The sequence below is a fragment of the Poecilia latipinna genome, unplaced genomic scaffold, assembly GCF_001443285.1.
Source record: "Poecilia latipinna isolate Pla-1442-1.1 unplaced genomic scaffold, P_latipinna-1.0 Scaffold2, whole genome shotgun sequence".
NCBI lineage: Eukaryota > Metazoa > Chordata > Actinopteri > Cyprinodontiformes > Poeciliidae > Poecilia > Poecilia latipinna.
Genome location: NW_015112618.1, coordinates 818,210 through 835,892, shown reverse-complemented (window position 1 = coordinate 835,892; position 17,683 = coordinate 818,210). Strand labels below are relative to the sequence as shown.

At 37.3% G+C, this 17,683-nt stretch overlaps 1 protein-coding gene across 4 annotated transcripts in view; it reads right to left on the bottom strand.

Annotated features, from left to right (window-relative positions):
• LOC106953331 (arf-GAP with coiled-coil, ANK repeat and PH domain-containing protein 2) overlaps positions 1 to 14,953 on the bottom strand; it is a 59,506-nt gene extending 44,553 nt beyond the window's left edge. For 2 of the 4 annotated variants that reach the window (XM_015042132.1, XM_015042216.1), the window contains exons 1-2: positions 14,501 to 14,952; positions 1,374 to 1,431 (exon numbers count right to left, since the gene is read on the bottom strand). In XM_015042132.1, coding sequence (XP_014897618.1) covers positions 1,374 to 1,431; positions 14,501 to 14,553 — 111 coding nt within the window. In that variant the 5' untranslated portion in view covers positions 14,554 to 14,952. Of the gene's footprint in view, positions 1 to 1,373; positions 1,432 to 14,500 lie in introns of all 4 variants that reach the window. The other 2 variants (XM_015042058.1, XM_015042298.1) reach the window with 2 other exon arrangements.
• Positions 14,954 to 17,683: the final 2,730 nt, after the last annotated feature.

Here is a 17,683-nt window from a genome sequence, read left to right as displayed (position 1 = left end):
TTTTCCCCCCCCCCCCCCCCCCCCCCAAAAAAAAAAAACAACTAATAAGAATATGCAACATGAAATAAGTGGATTTATTCACTCTCTTCAAGTCAGTATTTAATAGATGCTCATTTCAAAGCAATCACAGAACGGGATCTGTGTGGATAGGTCTCTATCAGCCTGCTGCAAATTTACTCCATTCTTCCTGTGGCTTTGACTGGGCCACTCCAGAACACCCACCTAGTGTCTTTAAACCATTTCTCTGTGGTTTTAGCTGAATGCTTCGGGTCATTGCCTTGCTGGAAAAATAAATGTCCTCTTGCAGATTGAAACAAACTGTCTTCCATATATGTTGTTGCAGTCATTTTATGTCTAGCTTCATAAGCTTTCCAGGGCCTGCTGCCAAGAAGCATGCCCAGTTCATGATGCTGCCACCACCATGCTTCACATCTCAGCTGCTGAAGCTCCCGACTCCTTCAACATAATCATACTGGCTTCTCTCACTAGTGTCCTCCTTGTAGGCTCCCTCTGTTTGTGAGATTAGTCTGATCTAGACTGATTTACACATTTCCTTCCTTTCTTGATCATGGATTCAGCTGACCTTGTATCCATCCCTTAACTTCTACTTCTCAGGCACCTTTTTTCTGATTTGCTTGAACTGTTCTTTTGTCTTCATGGTAGCCAGGAATCCTGACTGACCAGTGAATGAACAAGTGTCTTTAAACTGCAACTACCAGAGACACAGTCACTGCACTCAGGTAATCTCCAGTCTCAATGTAAGCTTTTTTTTTTGCAACAATCCCCATGCTAATTGCTAACATGCAATGCTAAAGACAGTTTTAAAATAATGCTAATCCTCATACATCTTCTTTTCTTACACAGCGGTGCAACATATCTTATGCTACTAGTACAGAAAAAATGATGAGTCCCCAATGGGAAGAAGACTAAAAAATATTGAATGTTGTCCTTATGCATTCTTAAATAGGACATTTTTGACTCCTCATGTTCTCAGTTTTGTTTGGCAAAACTGTTAGAATAAACAGTCTTTGACATGAATAATCAAACAAATACAAATAAGTCAGGTAAGTTACTGTGTATGTACATTGAGGTGGTAGAGGTTATTTCTTTATCTTAACATTATCATGCAGAATTTCACAGCTGGAACTTTCACTAAAGCAAACTAAACCTTACATATCTTAGTTACATTGTCTAAATGTTTTTTTTTTTTTTTTTCTCTCTCTCTGCAAAGGCAATCTGCCTGGGGATATACAGTAGAGGAGGGCTGGGACAAACCTGCACCTTCCCACTCACAGAATGTCCGTTTGCAGCTGCCAGCTCTCACCGTGGAGCAAATGAACAATTAAGCAATGTTTTTCATGGGTGGTACTCACTTTGTCAAGCTTGGATTCCAACTCACACACATCCCCCTCCACTTCCTCTATGGTTGCTCTGTGAGGAGGAGAAAAAAAAAACACATAAAGGTTTGAACTTGAGCACCTCACAAAACTACGGTCACAGCACATGGTATTATAGCTCTGAGGAACTTTGAACACAAGCATGTGTAAACACAGAAACTGGTGGAGGCAGCTAGAGTGAGAGCTGCCATTTTGGGTCAGGCCTCTGAGCTGGGACCAGGACTGGCATCCTGCCCTTTAAAATGTGACAAAGCACAGATTGGGTCTCTGCAGGATCAGCAGACTACAAGCTGCAGAATATCACAGAGGGAAGGAGAGACTTAAATGACTCATCCCGGCTCCATCGGAGTTAATCTCTGCTCTCCTAAATCTTAATCTGCACAGTTTAACACATTACTGTTGCTGTACTTGAATGTTAGAAACCCTCGTAAGCTTGTGATTAAAATATGAGAAAGTGGAAATCTCTAAATGAGAAATAGTGTAAAAAAGAGAACAATGAACCAACATTTTAAGAACAACCAACATATTGATTTATTTTCATAAAATAACCCCTCACTCCAGTTAAGGTCTTATAATATTTACATGCCATATAATATGTCTATATCAAAAGTTTTATTTTGAAAGCCATTTTTATCTTTTTTTTTTTAATATAAATTGTTCATTCAGTACTGAAATGATATGACTATAAATGATGTAAATTACTGAGAAAGAGAAGAGTAATCAGTGATGAATACAAATATTTCCTCAGTAAATATCAAAACGATCGCTCCATAGCGTTCTGACACATGCCCAACTCTGACAACTTTTGCTCTGAATCTTTGCTCACAACCTAAAACTATGTAAATGAACGAGCAGACAGAATCAGGCAATCACAGAGAAGTCTTTTCAGCTACGCATTCAGCACACATTCAGCTAAAGTGTTCTGCACGAATGCAGCACATGACTTTTAAAGGCTGACTCAGCAGAACAATCCAACCACAAAAAAAAAAAAAATCTACTAAAAGTAATTTCCCGTATTTCTCACTGAAGAAATACATTGGCATTTCACAACACATAAAGGGGTAGTTTTTCCCAAATTCCTTTCCATTTCTTCACTTGCTATGAAACATGAACATGTAATCTCCAAGCTCCTTGTATTGTACGCCTTAGCAACAAAATGGAAACTGCAGCTTCTCTCATGTCTAATCTTGAAAACAAAAAATATTTATTTTGTAATTATTGAGAAAGGGGCAGGTTTTTATATGGTTTTTCTTCTTTCTGCTCCCTTTCACTCATGTAGATGAATTGTCACAAGACAATGCTTTATACGTTGGTGAAATGCGTTTTGTTGAGTGAATAAACTTATTGATTGATTGGTCAGACTTTCTGTCTAAAAACCATCAGTTTTACTCATAAGATCCATCAAAAAGCTAAAGATCATTGCATCATCCTCAAGATACCTTATATCATTATTTCAAAAATCCGGATTAGTTAATGTATTCTGCTTTAGTACTGCACATAAGCTACTTTATTTTGTCTAATTTTAAGATTTGTTCTTCCTAATTTCTAGCACAGCTGCTACTCTCAGTGATGGATCCTACATACAACATAAAAATCACATTTGTAGGTCTAAAAACTAATCTTCCACACTCATACATACAACCTGAAAGACATAAAAAAAAGTAGGTTTAAGCTCAATAGAGATAGCTTTTCAGCTTGAAAAGAGCTGACTGCTTCTGTGACCCAAACAAAGAAGAATGAACTTTAGGTCTAAAATAGACTCAAAGGCCAGAAATAGGGTCAAAAGCAATAAAGAGCATCCCTCTCACACACAGACACTGGATGTGTTCAAAGTTTAAAAACATGAACTTTTTACCCTCATCTGTTGTAGCAGGAAAGGAATTTCTTTAATGGATTAATCAAGCCACTCACCAAAAAAATAAACTGATAAAAAACTATTAAAAAATCACTGAAATAAAGAGATTTTACTTTTAAGTACTGGTGAACAAAACTCAAACTCATTTTAAATTCACACCCATTCCATAGCCAAACACCATTACATGAGCTTTTCCCCCTAATCTTGAAACTTGAGCCAATGTGGTGAAGTTGTGAAAGTGCTGACAGAGGATAAGAAAAGGAGGGGCCCGCTCAAAATGAAAACTTGGGCTGTTGCCTTACATATCTGGCCTTGGCGAGTGAGCAAGAAGCAGAAGAGAACAAGAGCTGCAAGCTTTTCAATGTAACACACACAGACACAGACACACACACACACACACGCACGCAAGCACGCACAAGCCTCTTTTAATTAAGAAACACTGTTCATTAGGAGGCAGAAAGTATATAAAGAATAAGCAGAAATCCTCAAGGAAATACTGACGGTCCATAACCTGGAATCCATAACAGACTCTGATATTCCGACTGTAGAGCAAATGCCAAGTTGAATAATAGGTTTCAGCAGATGGAAAGAAAGAACGAGGCCCAAAAATAAACAGATATTTAAAGAGACAGAAACTCACTTTGGAAGAAGCTTCCCATCCAGATTCTTGCATAAAAAAAGATAGAATGGTCCATTTTTTTATATATATATATATATTATTATTTTCATCAAAAAACAATCAACTAAGATTGACCCCCAACAAAAAACAAGTAGATATAACTTCATATAACTACTACAACCAAAAATAATGAACATGCAATCTAGAGAGAACACATTTTACAATTTGTATGCTATATTATTTAACAATTTCTATCAAATTTAGCCAGTGGTTACTTAAGAACTTACCTTTTTAAGATAAATGTTGAGGAGTTTGGCCATAAGACCATAACATACAGCGTCAAACTTGGGGAAAACTAACTAACCTAGCAAGGAGGAGCATATCTTATCAATCGAGAAGCACATTGACATTTATGTCCAAAATATTTTTTGTACAAAGGTTAGCTGCACCAGACAACCTGTCCAGACAGCAAAATATAGATTAACGTTAAGTTGGATGATTCGGAGTACACCAAAAATGTTGTAGTCTGAGAATAAGAATTAAAATGATTTTCTTTCTAAAACAAGAAAACAATTAAAGTCATGCAGCAGTTCTCTTAAAACCCAGACGTGAACCCGGCTGATTTTATGCAAGTTATGCATAAACGAAACCTTGCAAAGCTAGGTGAACTGTAACATCGCAGTAAAGAAGGGCGTGTAAGAAATTGCAGCACAATGCTGCCAGATACTGATAAGGTTACACAGAACCTATTACTTAAAGGTTTCTGCTGCTCAAAGGTGGTTGGAAGCACTCTTCAATCATGTAGTGGGTATTATATGTTGCTACCAAACATCTGGAAATGTCAAACAAATGAAAAGTGATGGGACCAAGACCGGAAAGGCTTACTTCAGATGCTTAGTCAGGTTTTCTCAACAGTGATGCATTATTATTATTACAAAATTAAGATTACTTCATGAGCTGCTTTAATCTCTTCAGAGCCAACATGTCTGATAACTCAGAGACGATGTGATAAGAAGCGAGAATAGATGATGATGCAGGCATTCTGCTTCCAGGTCTGGGTAAACAGTCAAGTCAAAGCAGGAAAGCAGCTGGACGGAAGCGTAAATAATGTAATCAGCGGATTATCCAATAAAAAAAAACAACAAAAAAAAAACAACAACATTTGGGACATGGTTTTTCTTTTGCTTCTGTGAAACACATTTGAGTCAAATGTTGTGCATTAAAGCTCGCACATTTAAATAGGTTAGAGGTACATTTTATGGAAGATTTTCCTTTGGAAATAGATTATCAATGAACCAAAAAAAAGTTTTGGGGTAGTTTTTGTGTCTGAAGTAAAGGGCAATAAAATATGGTTGTATATTTTATTAAATGATTATTGTCTGATTGTAATCCAGGTAATTATAAACAATAAACCAGACTGTGGAATGGAATGGCAAATATTTTTCCATTATAACACAATATCAACAATATACAGCAATATCACATTACTGTCAGTATTTGAAGTAACATAACGGTATATAACCATAATTAATTAGAAACGCAGTTTGGCTGGTGAAAGGTTTTCCAGCTTTTTCCATCTAGTTAAAGACTAAAAAGTATTTTTCACCATCAGTGAAAGCATCATACCCAAGGGTTTCCAGGTTGTGTCGATTGCATTCTTTATGGTGTTGCATGTTGAAAAAAATTGAAAGCTATTTTCAGTATCAGTTACATGTTTAATATAGTGATCAGAATAGAAAAAGCACAGAAATGTAGATGTTATTTCCCTCTTCTCTGGTCTGAGAGGTCACACTTTCTAATATTTTATTCTAGAAACTTTAGAGACCTGATCTTTTTTTTTTTTTTAAAAAACATTCCCTGTTAGAGTTTGTTTTGACTAAAATGCTTCCCAAGATATTGGAAAAAACAACAAAATAACACAGCTCCAAGTGTATTGCTGCACCGACTAAAACGTTTTGTGACAAATCTATCCAAGAGGGTAAACTGGACTGGAAAAAGTAAAGTTCAAAAAGAAACATAAGCTCATTAACTACGTTAAGTAAAACACACTGAGGAACTGGATATCCTGAGGTAAGTGTTTGGCTGGGCGGGTGAAGTTAAAGAAAGAGAAATATGTGGTGTAGAAGACAGACTGGAGGCCATGAAAAGAGGAATTAAAAAAAGCTTGCCTTGTGAACCACATCAGTTAAAAACAGGCCTCTTCAACATCACTGAGGAAATGTTTGGCCCCGGTTCTCTTTATGATGACTGCGAGTGTATAAAAGGATGCTGATGAATACAACGTGCCAGACAGAGAAGTTGACTAGATTAGAAATAGATTTCAGTAGCATAATTCTGTTCAGATGTCCTAAACGATCAGTTCCATTCGTTCTATAAGTCAATGTTGAATTCTCAGAGAATTTCAACAAAAGCTGCAGACTTCAGGCCGATCTTCCAAACACGTCTACAAAATAAACGTCTCAAATTTCCATTCTTTCTAAGTGTAACTGAAGTTGAGGTGGTTTTTTGGGTAAACATCCACATAAAACTGCTATTTTTTCAGCGTGTGACTACAACGCTCTCACTGCCAATGACCAAGAACAAAAATAAGACAAGGCTCTGGACTCTTACTGGAATAAATTACTTGGCCACAAAAACTTGTCTTCATTGCAGATGTGTGTTTTTTTTTTTTTTTTCTTAACTAAAGACAGATACCTGATTCTACAACAGTGGTTTAATGAATCGATTTGAAACAGAAAGCACCTCTTCTGGAGCTTCGTGCAGCTGTTGGCAGTCAGCTGCCGACCCGTTTACGCTCCGCGTTCAGAAGTGAGCAGATGAAACAGATTTGTAACTCTTTCTGTTGGCCTGATGGAGTCTACAAGTCTTCATAAACTAATGCTCCAAAACCATCTCATATGCACTTATTTGGAATTTTCTCCAGTTATGAGGATCAGATGAAAATGTTAACTCTAAACTACTCCGGTTTTCATTACTAGGGAAAGTGAAACAAAATCATCTTCCAGAAGGAAAACAAAAACATGAAAATCTGACATCATCAATGATATAAATGTTAAGAGTTCTTTCTAATGAACTTTAGTTATTTATTCCTCTCTATATAATCTTTCCAGAGACATGGTCAAATTTGTTCAACTTCCAGATACAAATGTGTGAAAGAAAGCACTAGCATAATCTGACACTATTCTTTTCTTTGTGTGTAAAAAAAAAGTAATATTTGAAAATACCCCAGAGCATCCCTTTGAAACTAGTGTAACTGAACTATTTTCATTTTATTTTACTATTTCAAGTAGTTCATAATTTCTAGGAGCTTGCAATAATTCATGACTTTCTGTTTTCCTGAGGTAAAACATGACATGATGCAAAGCCCCATTTTTCTTAGTAAACAGGAAACAAGGAGCCAGGTTTATCTTGCCAGCATGGAGAGTAATGTTAAGGGAGGTATAAAAATAAAAACACTGTTGGAGAAGAGTGGCATCTTGTACTTGACTGATTCCAAAGGGAAATTAAATGTTGTTGTAACTCATATCATCCGCTTGGATGATATGAGTTACAACATTTAAAGAATCATAGAGGTTCATGTTGCTGTGGGCAGGAAGGATCTCCAGTAGCAGTCAGTTTTCCAACGAATATTAAGAGGCTTCTGCTCTGCTCTCTCTGCTCTTTGGTTTTATCCAGCAGGTGGGTCATAGTTCAAGTGTTAGTTGAGCTTTTGACATGCTAATCAGCTGCTTACAGTTGTAAAAACAACATCTTGTTATAAAAGAGCTACTCCAACATGAACTATAGAAATTGTGACATTAAAGTCTCCGTAAGAACAATTAGTTGGTAACAATAGAGGCAAAATGGTTGTTTAGTTGAAATTTAAGAAAAAACAAAAACAAAAAAATAAAACAGCACCTCGTGCCTTCTGTTATGTACAGAGAAAGATGAATTATTCTGCCTGCTGCTTTTTCATGCCACGGACTTGAGAGAATAATTAAATTAACAGTCATGTTTTTTTGGACTCTGGGGGGGAAGGGTACCCAGAGAGGACCCTCATATCCACAGGGAGAACATGCAAACACCAGGCCAGGATTTGAACCCAGAACCTTCATGTTGCAATGGTGCTACCAACTGAACATCCCCATTTTAAACCAATGAAACCTAAATTATTTTCTATTAAAACACTCCTGGGCCATCCTAATACATGCTTACTTTGCAATGCTATAACAAATACTATTAAGATAAGCTATGATGTTTTTCCCACAGCAATTTTCTATGTCTTTATCAACTCTCCTTCTATCTGTCTCCAACATATGAGGAAATAGCAAAATTGGTTTTTGCTAGGGGTGCACCGATTGCACTGATCCTCCATTACCGATCTTTAAAAAGCCTCATCTGCCAATTCTGATTTTGGACACCAATTTTTTTGCTTTGTCTGAAATGTTGCAAAATATAGCAGGAATGTCACTGAGTTGGCAACGGTGGGGTGACTACTGCAGACCTACAGACATGACCTGGTCATGTCTGCCCTACTTTATTTAGAGCAGGTTTGGTCTAAATAAAGTAAAACTGAAACAGAACACGTTCCAGTCCATCAGCTGAACCTTTCTCATGGAAGAGCAGAAGAGGCAGTGGTTGATTTTTAGGCTTTAGCTGAGGTAAATAAGAGCGGGGGATAAGAACAGCTTCACGTGTAACTATCGTCCAATCATCAATCTCCCAAAATTAAGGAAATTGGCGTCAATAAATCTGTTTTTTTTTTTTTTTAAGAATTAAAATTCTGCAACAAAAGCTGAACAAGTAGCACGAAGAGGGTCTGAAATAACAGTGGTGGAGGATGGAAAACAATCCCACTCAGTGAAACTGTTACTGTGGATGGAAATGTGAAGAATGGGGTGAGCTTTGGTGCTGTGACGTAGATCCTGTGATTGTTCAAAAGAGAAGCAGAGGCAACGTGCAAGAGGGTCCCACTGTGGTAAAAATCCAACTATTAAGACAACACAGTGTCAACAACATCCACAAGATGAAGTCATTACTTTAACATAAACACTTACAAGCTTGGGGAAATTTTCTTTGCTGTTGTAATGACTGAACATTAGGGGTAATTTTTATAGAGGGCGTAGATCCTCGATTGATCCTCCGACACTGACATGTTGCAGGAAGGAAACATTGAGGAGAGGAGGGGGAAACTACAGCATTGTCAGGATCTATGACAACGATGGGAATTATTCTGACAGCCTTGTGCTTCAGATAAAAGTTAAAATTAAATCATTTGAATATGAACTGCTAATATTTCCTGAAATCTGTCAAAAAAAAATCCCCAAGACACCAAAATTAAAATTGAAAATCATAACTAACAAACTAAAATAGGGTAGAAATTGTTCTTGTATGAGCTGGAATTAAAGAGTGTACTTTTTAATTTTATTATAATAAAATAAATATTAAGGGGTGTAGCCACAGCTGCAGTAATGAGCTCAAATAGACCTGATAAACTGATCAATCACACTCTGGTCAGTGATCGGAAGATTTCTACCTGATCTGCTGGCTCTTCAGCTGCTATAAATAAAGTAAAACTGAAACAGAAAATGTTCCACCACTAAGTTCATCAAGACTATTTTAGAGCACATGATGTTACCATAATTAATCAAACGAAACATGAACGGAGCAAGAATTGCTGCTCAGTTTTCAGTAGGTCATATTTACTTTATTTACACCCATTTACAGGGCTGGATTTACAAGGATGTGGGCCCTGGGCTGGAGCCCGTTTTGGTGCACTATCCACCAAGGTGAAATTGCTTTATTAATGCAAATTAAGAACTAGTCCTGTCAGTGGATATTAACTGATGCATGGTAGGTTTAATATGTCCAGTAGCCAATAACTACATATTGTTCCCAAAGACATCAATATAACTTCAGAATTTTTAATACATAAATATTGCTGATGATCATAAAAATCTTACAATAATACAACTCACATGATTTGGGCCTATTAGGTAGAATAAAGGAGAAAAGGATGAATTGATCGACAAGTTAATGGACAGACAGATGAAAGAATTAACAAATGGATGGATGGACGGATGGACAGATGAATAGTGAAAGACATGAGTTGAAGGTGTTTAAAACTCAAGGTTTGATGTGGAGCATGAAGAAGAAAAATTGACTGTAATTATGTGTCTTTCTTAAATAAAACCAGCATAAAAGTTGCTGATAGCCTGAGCAACTTATTTACAGAAATCACAGATAACAAAGCTGGGAACTGTCTGAAAATGCTAACCTTTTCCATACCTGCCAGACTTGGACAATACTTAAAAAAATCCCACACTCTTCTGGACCTTTCAAGTCAGCTCTAATTAGCTGGATGAAATCGTCTCCACAATAGCGGTCGTCCAAGTAGCATTAACTGTATATGCAAACTATGTTGTGGCAACTGGCTTTGTTGGGATGGAAAGTCATCAAATATGTAAAACTTTTGTTCCTACACATGTGGGGAGTGAAGCCACAGCTCTCTGGAAGGATTTTTCAACTCTCATAGTTGCAACGGAGCCAACAGAGCTCATGAGGCCGAGCCTCAAGTGGGAAACTAGGCTACAAGGGTTTATGCCAAAAAAACTTGTTTTTTTTTTTTTTTTTTTGCTCTCTAGTGTTTGTGCTCTCCCCAGGCTGAGAGTGAAGTCTATAACCAAGCACAGCTTCTCAGCTAAAGCAATGATGAGAGCTTAAAAAAAAAAAAAAAAGAAAAAGACACATGCGGGTGTGCCAAATTACCACTTGAAAAAACCTTCTCCACATTTCAGGGCTCCATATTCTCTGGCACAAAGTTAAAAGTAAACACCAAAATGGAAACAGATGTTGAGCAAGCTGGAGTTGCTGTGTGCTGCTTCTATATTCAATGTTTGTCATCCATCCCCTCTGTCTCTGCCACTGTCTTCTTTCCTGACCAAATTTAACTCATTGAGGGGGGTGGGCGTGGGCGGGGGATTGGAAAAATGTGATGAAAGCAGCGGGAGCCGGAGCTGAAACTGTGCTGCGACAGCGTCTGATAACTACACAACTCATGCAGAGTTTATGTTGACAGGCGGCTCTGAGAAAGATCAATGGTAATGAAAACAAAGATGGAGAGTGGGGAATCGCTGGACCTCAAGAGAAGAAACTTTGTATTAGAAAAACAATATTACTAACAATAAAAACAGACTACAGTGTTCATATTGTTTAAATTCAGATCTTCCATGATCTTGGATTGCTAGTTCATGCAGGCATGAACTAATTAAAGTATCCTGACATCACACTGTCAATGTTGCAAATCAGAATGACAGTTTCTCTTATATGCATGCATAGTTATTTCTGCATAACACTCAAGAAGATCTAAAAATGATAGAGATGATATAGAGGCAGACCATGTCAGGATAAAGGTTTGTGCCTTATTTCAAAGTAAAAGTAGCCGCTTTTTACATTAGATTACAGTAGAGTGTGCATTTAACGTTAGCTGGATGCACCAAGACACCATCATGGACGCTGGCTTTTTGAAGAAATGGTGTTCATAAATTCAATTCAATGGAATGAAACTTTATTTGTACCTGAGGAGGAATTTGAAGACACATTCATCTTTGTTAGAATTGCATGATAGGCTGTTAATATTCCTAAACACAACATATTAATATTTCATACCAGTGATTTAAGTGAAAGAAAATTCACAAAGTTGATGGAGTCATTTATTAAATAAAGCTGAGACTGATGTTTGGAGGTATTTTGAACTTAAATCTTGCTTTCAATTCCCAGGTACTCTCTCTGTAATACAGATTTCTTACTTTAATATCAGAAGACCAGTAATCCTATTTCCTGAAATAGGAAATAGGAAACTATTTCTATTTCCAAACTGCTTATCTATTTGTAACTGCACAAAACCCCCCCAGAGTATATAAGCATTACTTGGTCTCAGTGAAATTCAGGGATGCTACAGAAATGTGGCTCATTAATAACTTTCCTTTCTTTGTTTCCAAAAACTGTGCCTTGGTTATACAGCCCACTCCAACCCAGTTCTGCTGTGACTCAGCCCCTCTGTTGTTCACAATCGATCTAAAATTAGCTCCTTATGTTGATGTTAAGAAGGAAGAGGCTTTAAAGTCAAGCCACCATCTTGGACTAACAGAACAACCATCTGTCAACAGTTTAGCACAGTTTGGCTATATGCTTTCACTTCTCATACATGTATTGCATATTTTCCTTACAGTTTTAGGCAACTCCAGTGTGCGGGAAGTCCCCCTCTTCTCCAGCCCCCCTTACGTGATCCTGAAGGAAATGCGTTGATAAAAAAGCAACTTTCTAACATCTGTTCCTCGTTTGGCTGGGGGAGGATGTTCAAGCAACAGAGTGTGAGAGACAGGAAGAAGAGGGATGCTTTTCTCAAAACACTGAACGCAAAGCAACCCAAGGGGGATGGGGTGGTTGAGGACAAACACTCAACTTAACACCTCCCAAAGGGCTGACAAAGTGGGGGAGAAAAAGCTGCAAATGGTGACTTTTGAGTTACAATATGGTCTAAAGACACACGACTAGTACAAGAAAACCAAACTAAAGTAACATTGGTAGAAATGAGCAAGTTTAATCTTGTCATTTGTGGAAACTTTAGTGGGTTTTATTTTATTTTTTTACTTCAAGCGTAACATCCACTACTAGGACATAAGGATGGACATTTATTATAGAATTTGTTGCCATCATAAAAATTTTCTTATCACGTCAATGATACATTTCAGTTGACATTTGAAGCTCCAAAATCTGACTGTATCAGTCACACAAATTTGTTATTTTTTAAATTTTTTTCCACTGTTGGTTCCATGAAAGCATTAATAAATATCAATGAAATTGAAAACATGATTAAAAGCAATAACTAAATGGAAATACGTGATAAAAATCACACTCATTTGGTGTTCCAATATTTGTGTTTGTGGGGCTTTGATAGCAGTGATGTGCAACCTTAAGGTTACCGAACAAAACGGCTGCTAAGAAGTTGTAAAAATCTTTGTTATTGGCACTTTTGTTGTTATCTCAATAAATGACAATAAATATCAAAATAAAATTGTAGGTCCATATCACCAACACCTATAAGAGCAGCATAAAACTTTGCTACAGCATCAGTTTAAGCATTACTGATTAGAATAATGACTGTTTGGTAAGCTGTATTGATCACAATTATATTTCATGGTGTAACAGCTGCATACACCTGACAAAGATGATTAAAACAAAGAGGGAGCTTTGGAAACATCATGACAGCTGGGAAGCAAAAGAGAGAGAAAATGTCTATTTACTTAATCCATCCATTGTTTATACCCGCCCTGTGATGGACAGTCCGTCACAGGGCAACACAGCGAGACACACAGCATGCAGCCATCCATGGAAACCCAAGGACATTTTAGAGGGGCCAATAAACCTAACAGATGTGTTTTTGGATCGTGGAAGGAAACTGAAGTACCCAGAAAGAACCCAGACTTGAGCAGGGACAACATGTGGAAAGACTCCAGAGTGAGATCTGACCCAGGACCTTCCTGCTGCAAGACTAAAAGCAATAACTAAATGGAAATACGTGATAAAAATCACTGCTATTACAGAGAAACCGATTAGGAAACTGATTCAATTTTCATGCAGGTCTGTCTTTTTGTACAACCATGTGCTGTGCAGGTTTAAAAGACTTGGGTGAATTGTTTGAGTCCAAGAATTAAAAGATTATCCCCATTTATGCATCCAAGATGTTTATTATATATTTTTTAATAAACTCAACAAAGCAGGCCAACACCAGTAGTCAGCTAGAGATCTGAATTCTCAATTGATCAGATCTGATTGATAAAGAACTGAACAATCTTAATTTTATCGGTCCATTAAACATCTCAAACTTTTCAACTCCTAGTATGTTTGGTTTGCATCAACCATCAGCTTTATGCTTTTCAAGATTCAACAAACATCTACTTAAAGGTTCAGGAAATGTTTTTGATGCATTGATCAGGAGAATCTTGTCATTCCTTCATTTTCTGATGGATTAATTTTTTTTTCTTTTATAGCAAAAACCTGCAGGACGTTGGTATCAACCAATCAGAGCAGTTGTTGATTAATGATGCACTTTTACTATAGGCAATATTGACATTCTAACGTTCAAAACTTACATTTGAAAATATTTTTAAAATTTTTAAAACCAGCATCAGAGGAGACTTTAAAGTTGTGACTGTGCACATTATTAAACTGTAATAAACAGGTGGTGTGCTTGTAGTCTTCTAGGAGTAATATGATTGGGTAACATGCTAAATCATTCATAATTAAGGATATAGTACAATACACTGTCGTGTCAGTTCAGGCTACTGGCACAGCCAGTAATTCCCAACATTCATATTTAATACATTTTCCTATCTCTACATAATTTATGGTGAAAAACATTCCCTTCGTTTGGTCTCACCGAACAACTCATTGAGTTTGTTTGGTTTCTTTGCCCCACCAGAAACCTCCCAGTCTGGATCCGGCTTTCTTTGAGGGACAAAAATAGAAGAGCAGCAGGCAACAACCAGCAAGCTCCTTACTGCTGATCATCGCGCTAACTGGATACTTTACCCAGCATAAACAAATACACAGATAAACAGGGAAAAGACGGAAATTAAAGTCGCTCACCTGAAGCGTGGGGAGTCTTTCAGACATTCCTCAAAGTCCACGGTTATTTTCATCTTTGCCGCAGTGAATTGCGCCTGCACAACCTGCTATCTATGTTTGATTAAAGGCAATAATCCAAGCCCAGTGTTTTTGGCTAATTAGCTTGTTCGCTAACGTTCCTGTTTCTCCGTCCGACCAGCTGGCTCCACTCGGTCACCGTTCCGCTAAGCCAGCTAGCCTGAGAGGCCAGCAGCTACCAACAAGAAGTGGCTGGACAGCGCTCATAAACGACGCTTTTCTTTGTGAACGAGTCCACCCCCCCAAAAAAACCCCGTCACTAAACTGTCCCAAAAGCAGAGGTCAGCACTGAAAACGGAAAGTGTTGTCCAGTAGCTCTATCATAGCAGTCCGCGGGAGAGGAGCTTTTCTCCAACAGATCTACACACAAAGATCGTCTACATGGAAGGACTGCTCATCGGTTCTGGAAATAGGTCAATAAAATCCAGTCGGACACTCTGAACGTATTTTCCCCCACAGCCAAAAAGTGTTTGAATGTCGTGTTTCCTTAATGCATTTTTTACAACTGACAATTTGATAATATTAGACAGCTATATAACTAACACATGCGATAAATATGTTATATGAACATTTTAACCGGAGGAAAGCGTGCGTTTGTTGAAGCGTTTACGTTTGTTGAAGATGCACAATTCTATTCAGTTGATGATACAATTGCACCATACACACACATAAGAAGAGAGAGCTCCATGTATTTATTGTATATCTACATAAGTATCACAAAGTCTGCACAAATATGTTTTACTGTGTGCTGTGTTAAGGGCCAGCGTTAAAGAATTGAACTGTGTGACAGGTCTACCTTTGAATACACAATCTTTGCGTCAGTTGACAGGAGCTTCCTGATCCTTAAAAAAATACTCAGGATGCGTTTTCAGAATACTTCAAGCTACTCCCCTGCATTGTGAATCTGCGCACTGACAAACAATGAAAGCAAATCTTAAATACTTTTGAACATTTCTATTGTAATTCAATGACACATTGCGTTAAATAAGAGGTTTCCCCGCTTTGATTTGATCAGTCTCACGCTTTATCCCATTACTAGAAAGCCTATGGGTATGAAAGATTGTGTAACAGCGCTATCTGGTGGTAGACAGCAATTTAGATAGCAATAAAACCAAGCGATAAAAAAAGAACTTCCTAAAATAATTCTGCAATTGATTTATCACGTTTCACACTCAAAATTAAGAGGTCTCCTATATATTTACACTTCAATTTAAATAGACCAGAACTTCACAAAAAGTGACTATTTAATTAATTTATAAAATAATAAAAGCAACACGTTTTTATCAGTGTCGGAATAGATTGATTGCTCATCTGTAAGTCATCGCCAAATCAAAACGGGCATTTATCTCATTCAAACTGCTACATCCAAAGCAAATGAACATCACACAGGCTTCTAACAATGTTTGTTTAATGACGGGGGAAAAAACAAAACAATATGCACAATTTGATGAGTAAGAACATGCAGACAGGAAATTATAAGAAAACATTTTTGGGACATATGACCGTCTTAAGTAGAGAAACACCAATAACCAATTAATCAATTTTGTTTTCTTTTTTTTTTACTTTCAAATTATTAAATGCACCAATAACTAAGTCCCACCATTTTAGGTCCATAAATGCATCAACTAATATGAAGTACTTTGAAGCATCTGATTTATATAAAAAAAAATCAGATAAAGGTTTGAGACATTTGCTTTGATGTATAGCAAACGTAAATGGGAATAGTCTTGTAATTTTTTTATTTATCACAAACTTTGTCAAACAACTTGCAGAACAGTTTTTCCATCATTTTCAATATAATCCCTGGGAAAAATAATCAAAATCAGCAAGTCAGATCTAAAAAAAAAAAAACAACTGGAAATTTGCCAGAAAATATCTGATTGGTGCATCTCTAGATCAGAGGACTGCATAAACATCTACACATCGTAGAAAACACAACAGGGCAGGTGTAATGCAAAACAAAAACAGAAAAAAAGAGGCAAAAAGTATCACAGAGAGCTTGTTCACTAAACACACAAGTTCATTAAGTCATTAGAGGCACATTTGTCAGGTCACAACCGACTACAGGATGATCCATGTCCATTGTGTTTTGTCTAAAATGAGAAACAGAATCACATCTGCTTCTCTAGAGTCACTTTTTCCACAAGTTTACAAATTAAAACAGCCGTATTGTCAAGAATCTCAGTTTTTGTTTTTTTGTTTTTTTTTGCTCAAATATTCATTCCATTTGCCAAACTCTATATTTATTGGTTTGCTTCTAACCATGGGGGGAAAAAATGCACAGAGACTTTTGGCAGGAGTCGTACCAACAGCTGTGACCTGCCGAATTTCCGCAACATAAAGCTCGACGTGTCCGGTCACAGTGGGGCGTTAAAGGGCAACGGGGAAAATAAAGAGATAACATAAGACATGCTCATGATTCCCTGCATGCTTTTTCTGCTCCATACTTAACTGAGTTCCCAGCATATGCAGCCAAGTCCTACAGTCGACATGAGAGTGACTGGCTTTCTTTTTCCTTTTAAGACTATGTAGTGAGACATGGCTGAACCTTGAAAGAGAACTCCAAGTCCTCAACGCACCTCCAATGAGCTGTAGTGGTTTAATCCGTCTCCAACGTCCTCCGACTTCAGTCAGTAGCATTACAAACATTTCCCCCTGCCCTATGATGATCCTGAGCCGAGTCATGCAAGCAGATCAAACATTATAGCCTTAAACTCAAACCGTGGATTAAGCCAAGTGAAGAAAAAAAACAAAACAAACATTAAGCAACATTGTTCTGAATTTCCTTCAAATAACTTGGCACAGCTCAGACTGTTAATCTAATACCTATTCATCAGGTCTATCAGTAGCACATACCAAAGTTCAGCAGCAGCACTTCCATACGGTCTCTCCTCGCCAACTTTACAATCAAAAATACTGTAGATTTTACACAGAGAAAGGAAAACACGGACGACCGAGCAGCTTGTCCTGTCTTATTCTTGAACGAAATTACCTTGAAGGGATGAAAAAGGATTCCAGTGAATGAAAAATGTACCTCAAGATGTCTGGTGTCACTTAGAAATGCTTGTAAACTGGAAATGAGAAACTGAAAATGAGCATCCAAGTGGGACAATCAAGAATGAGTCA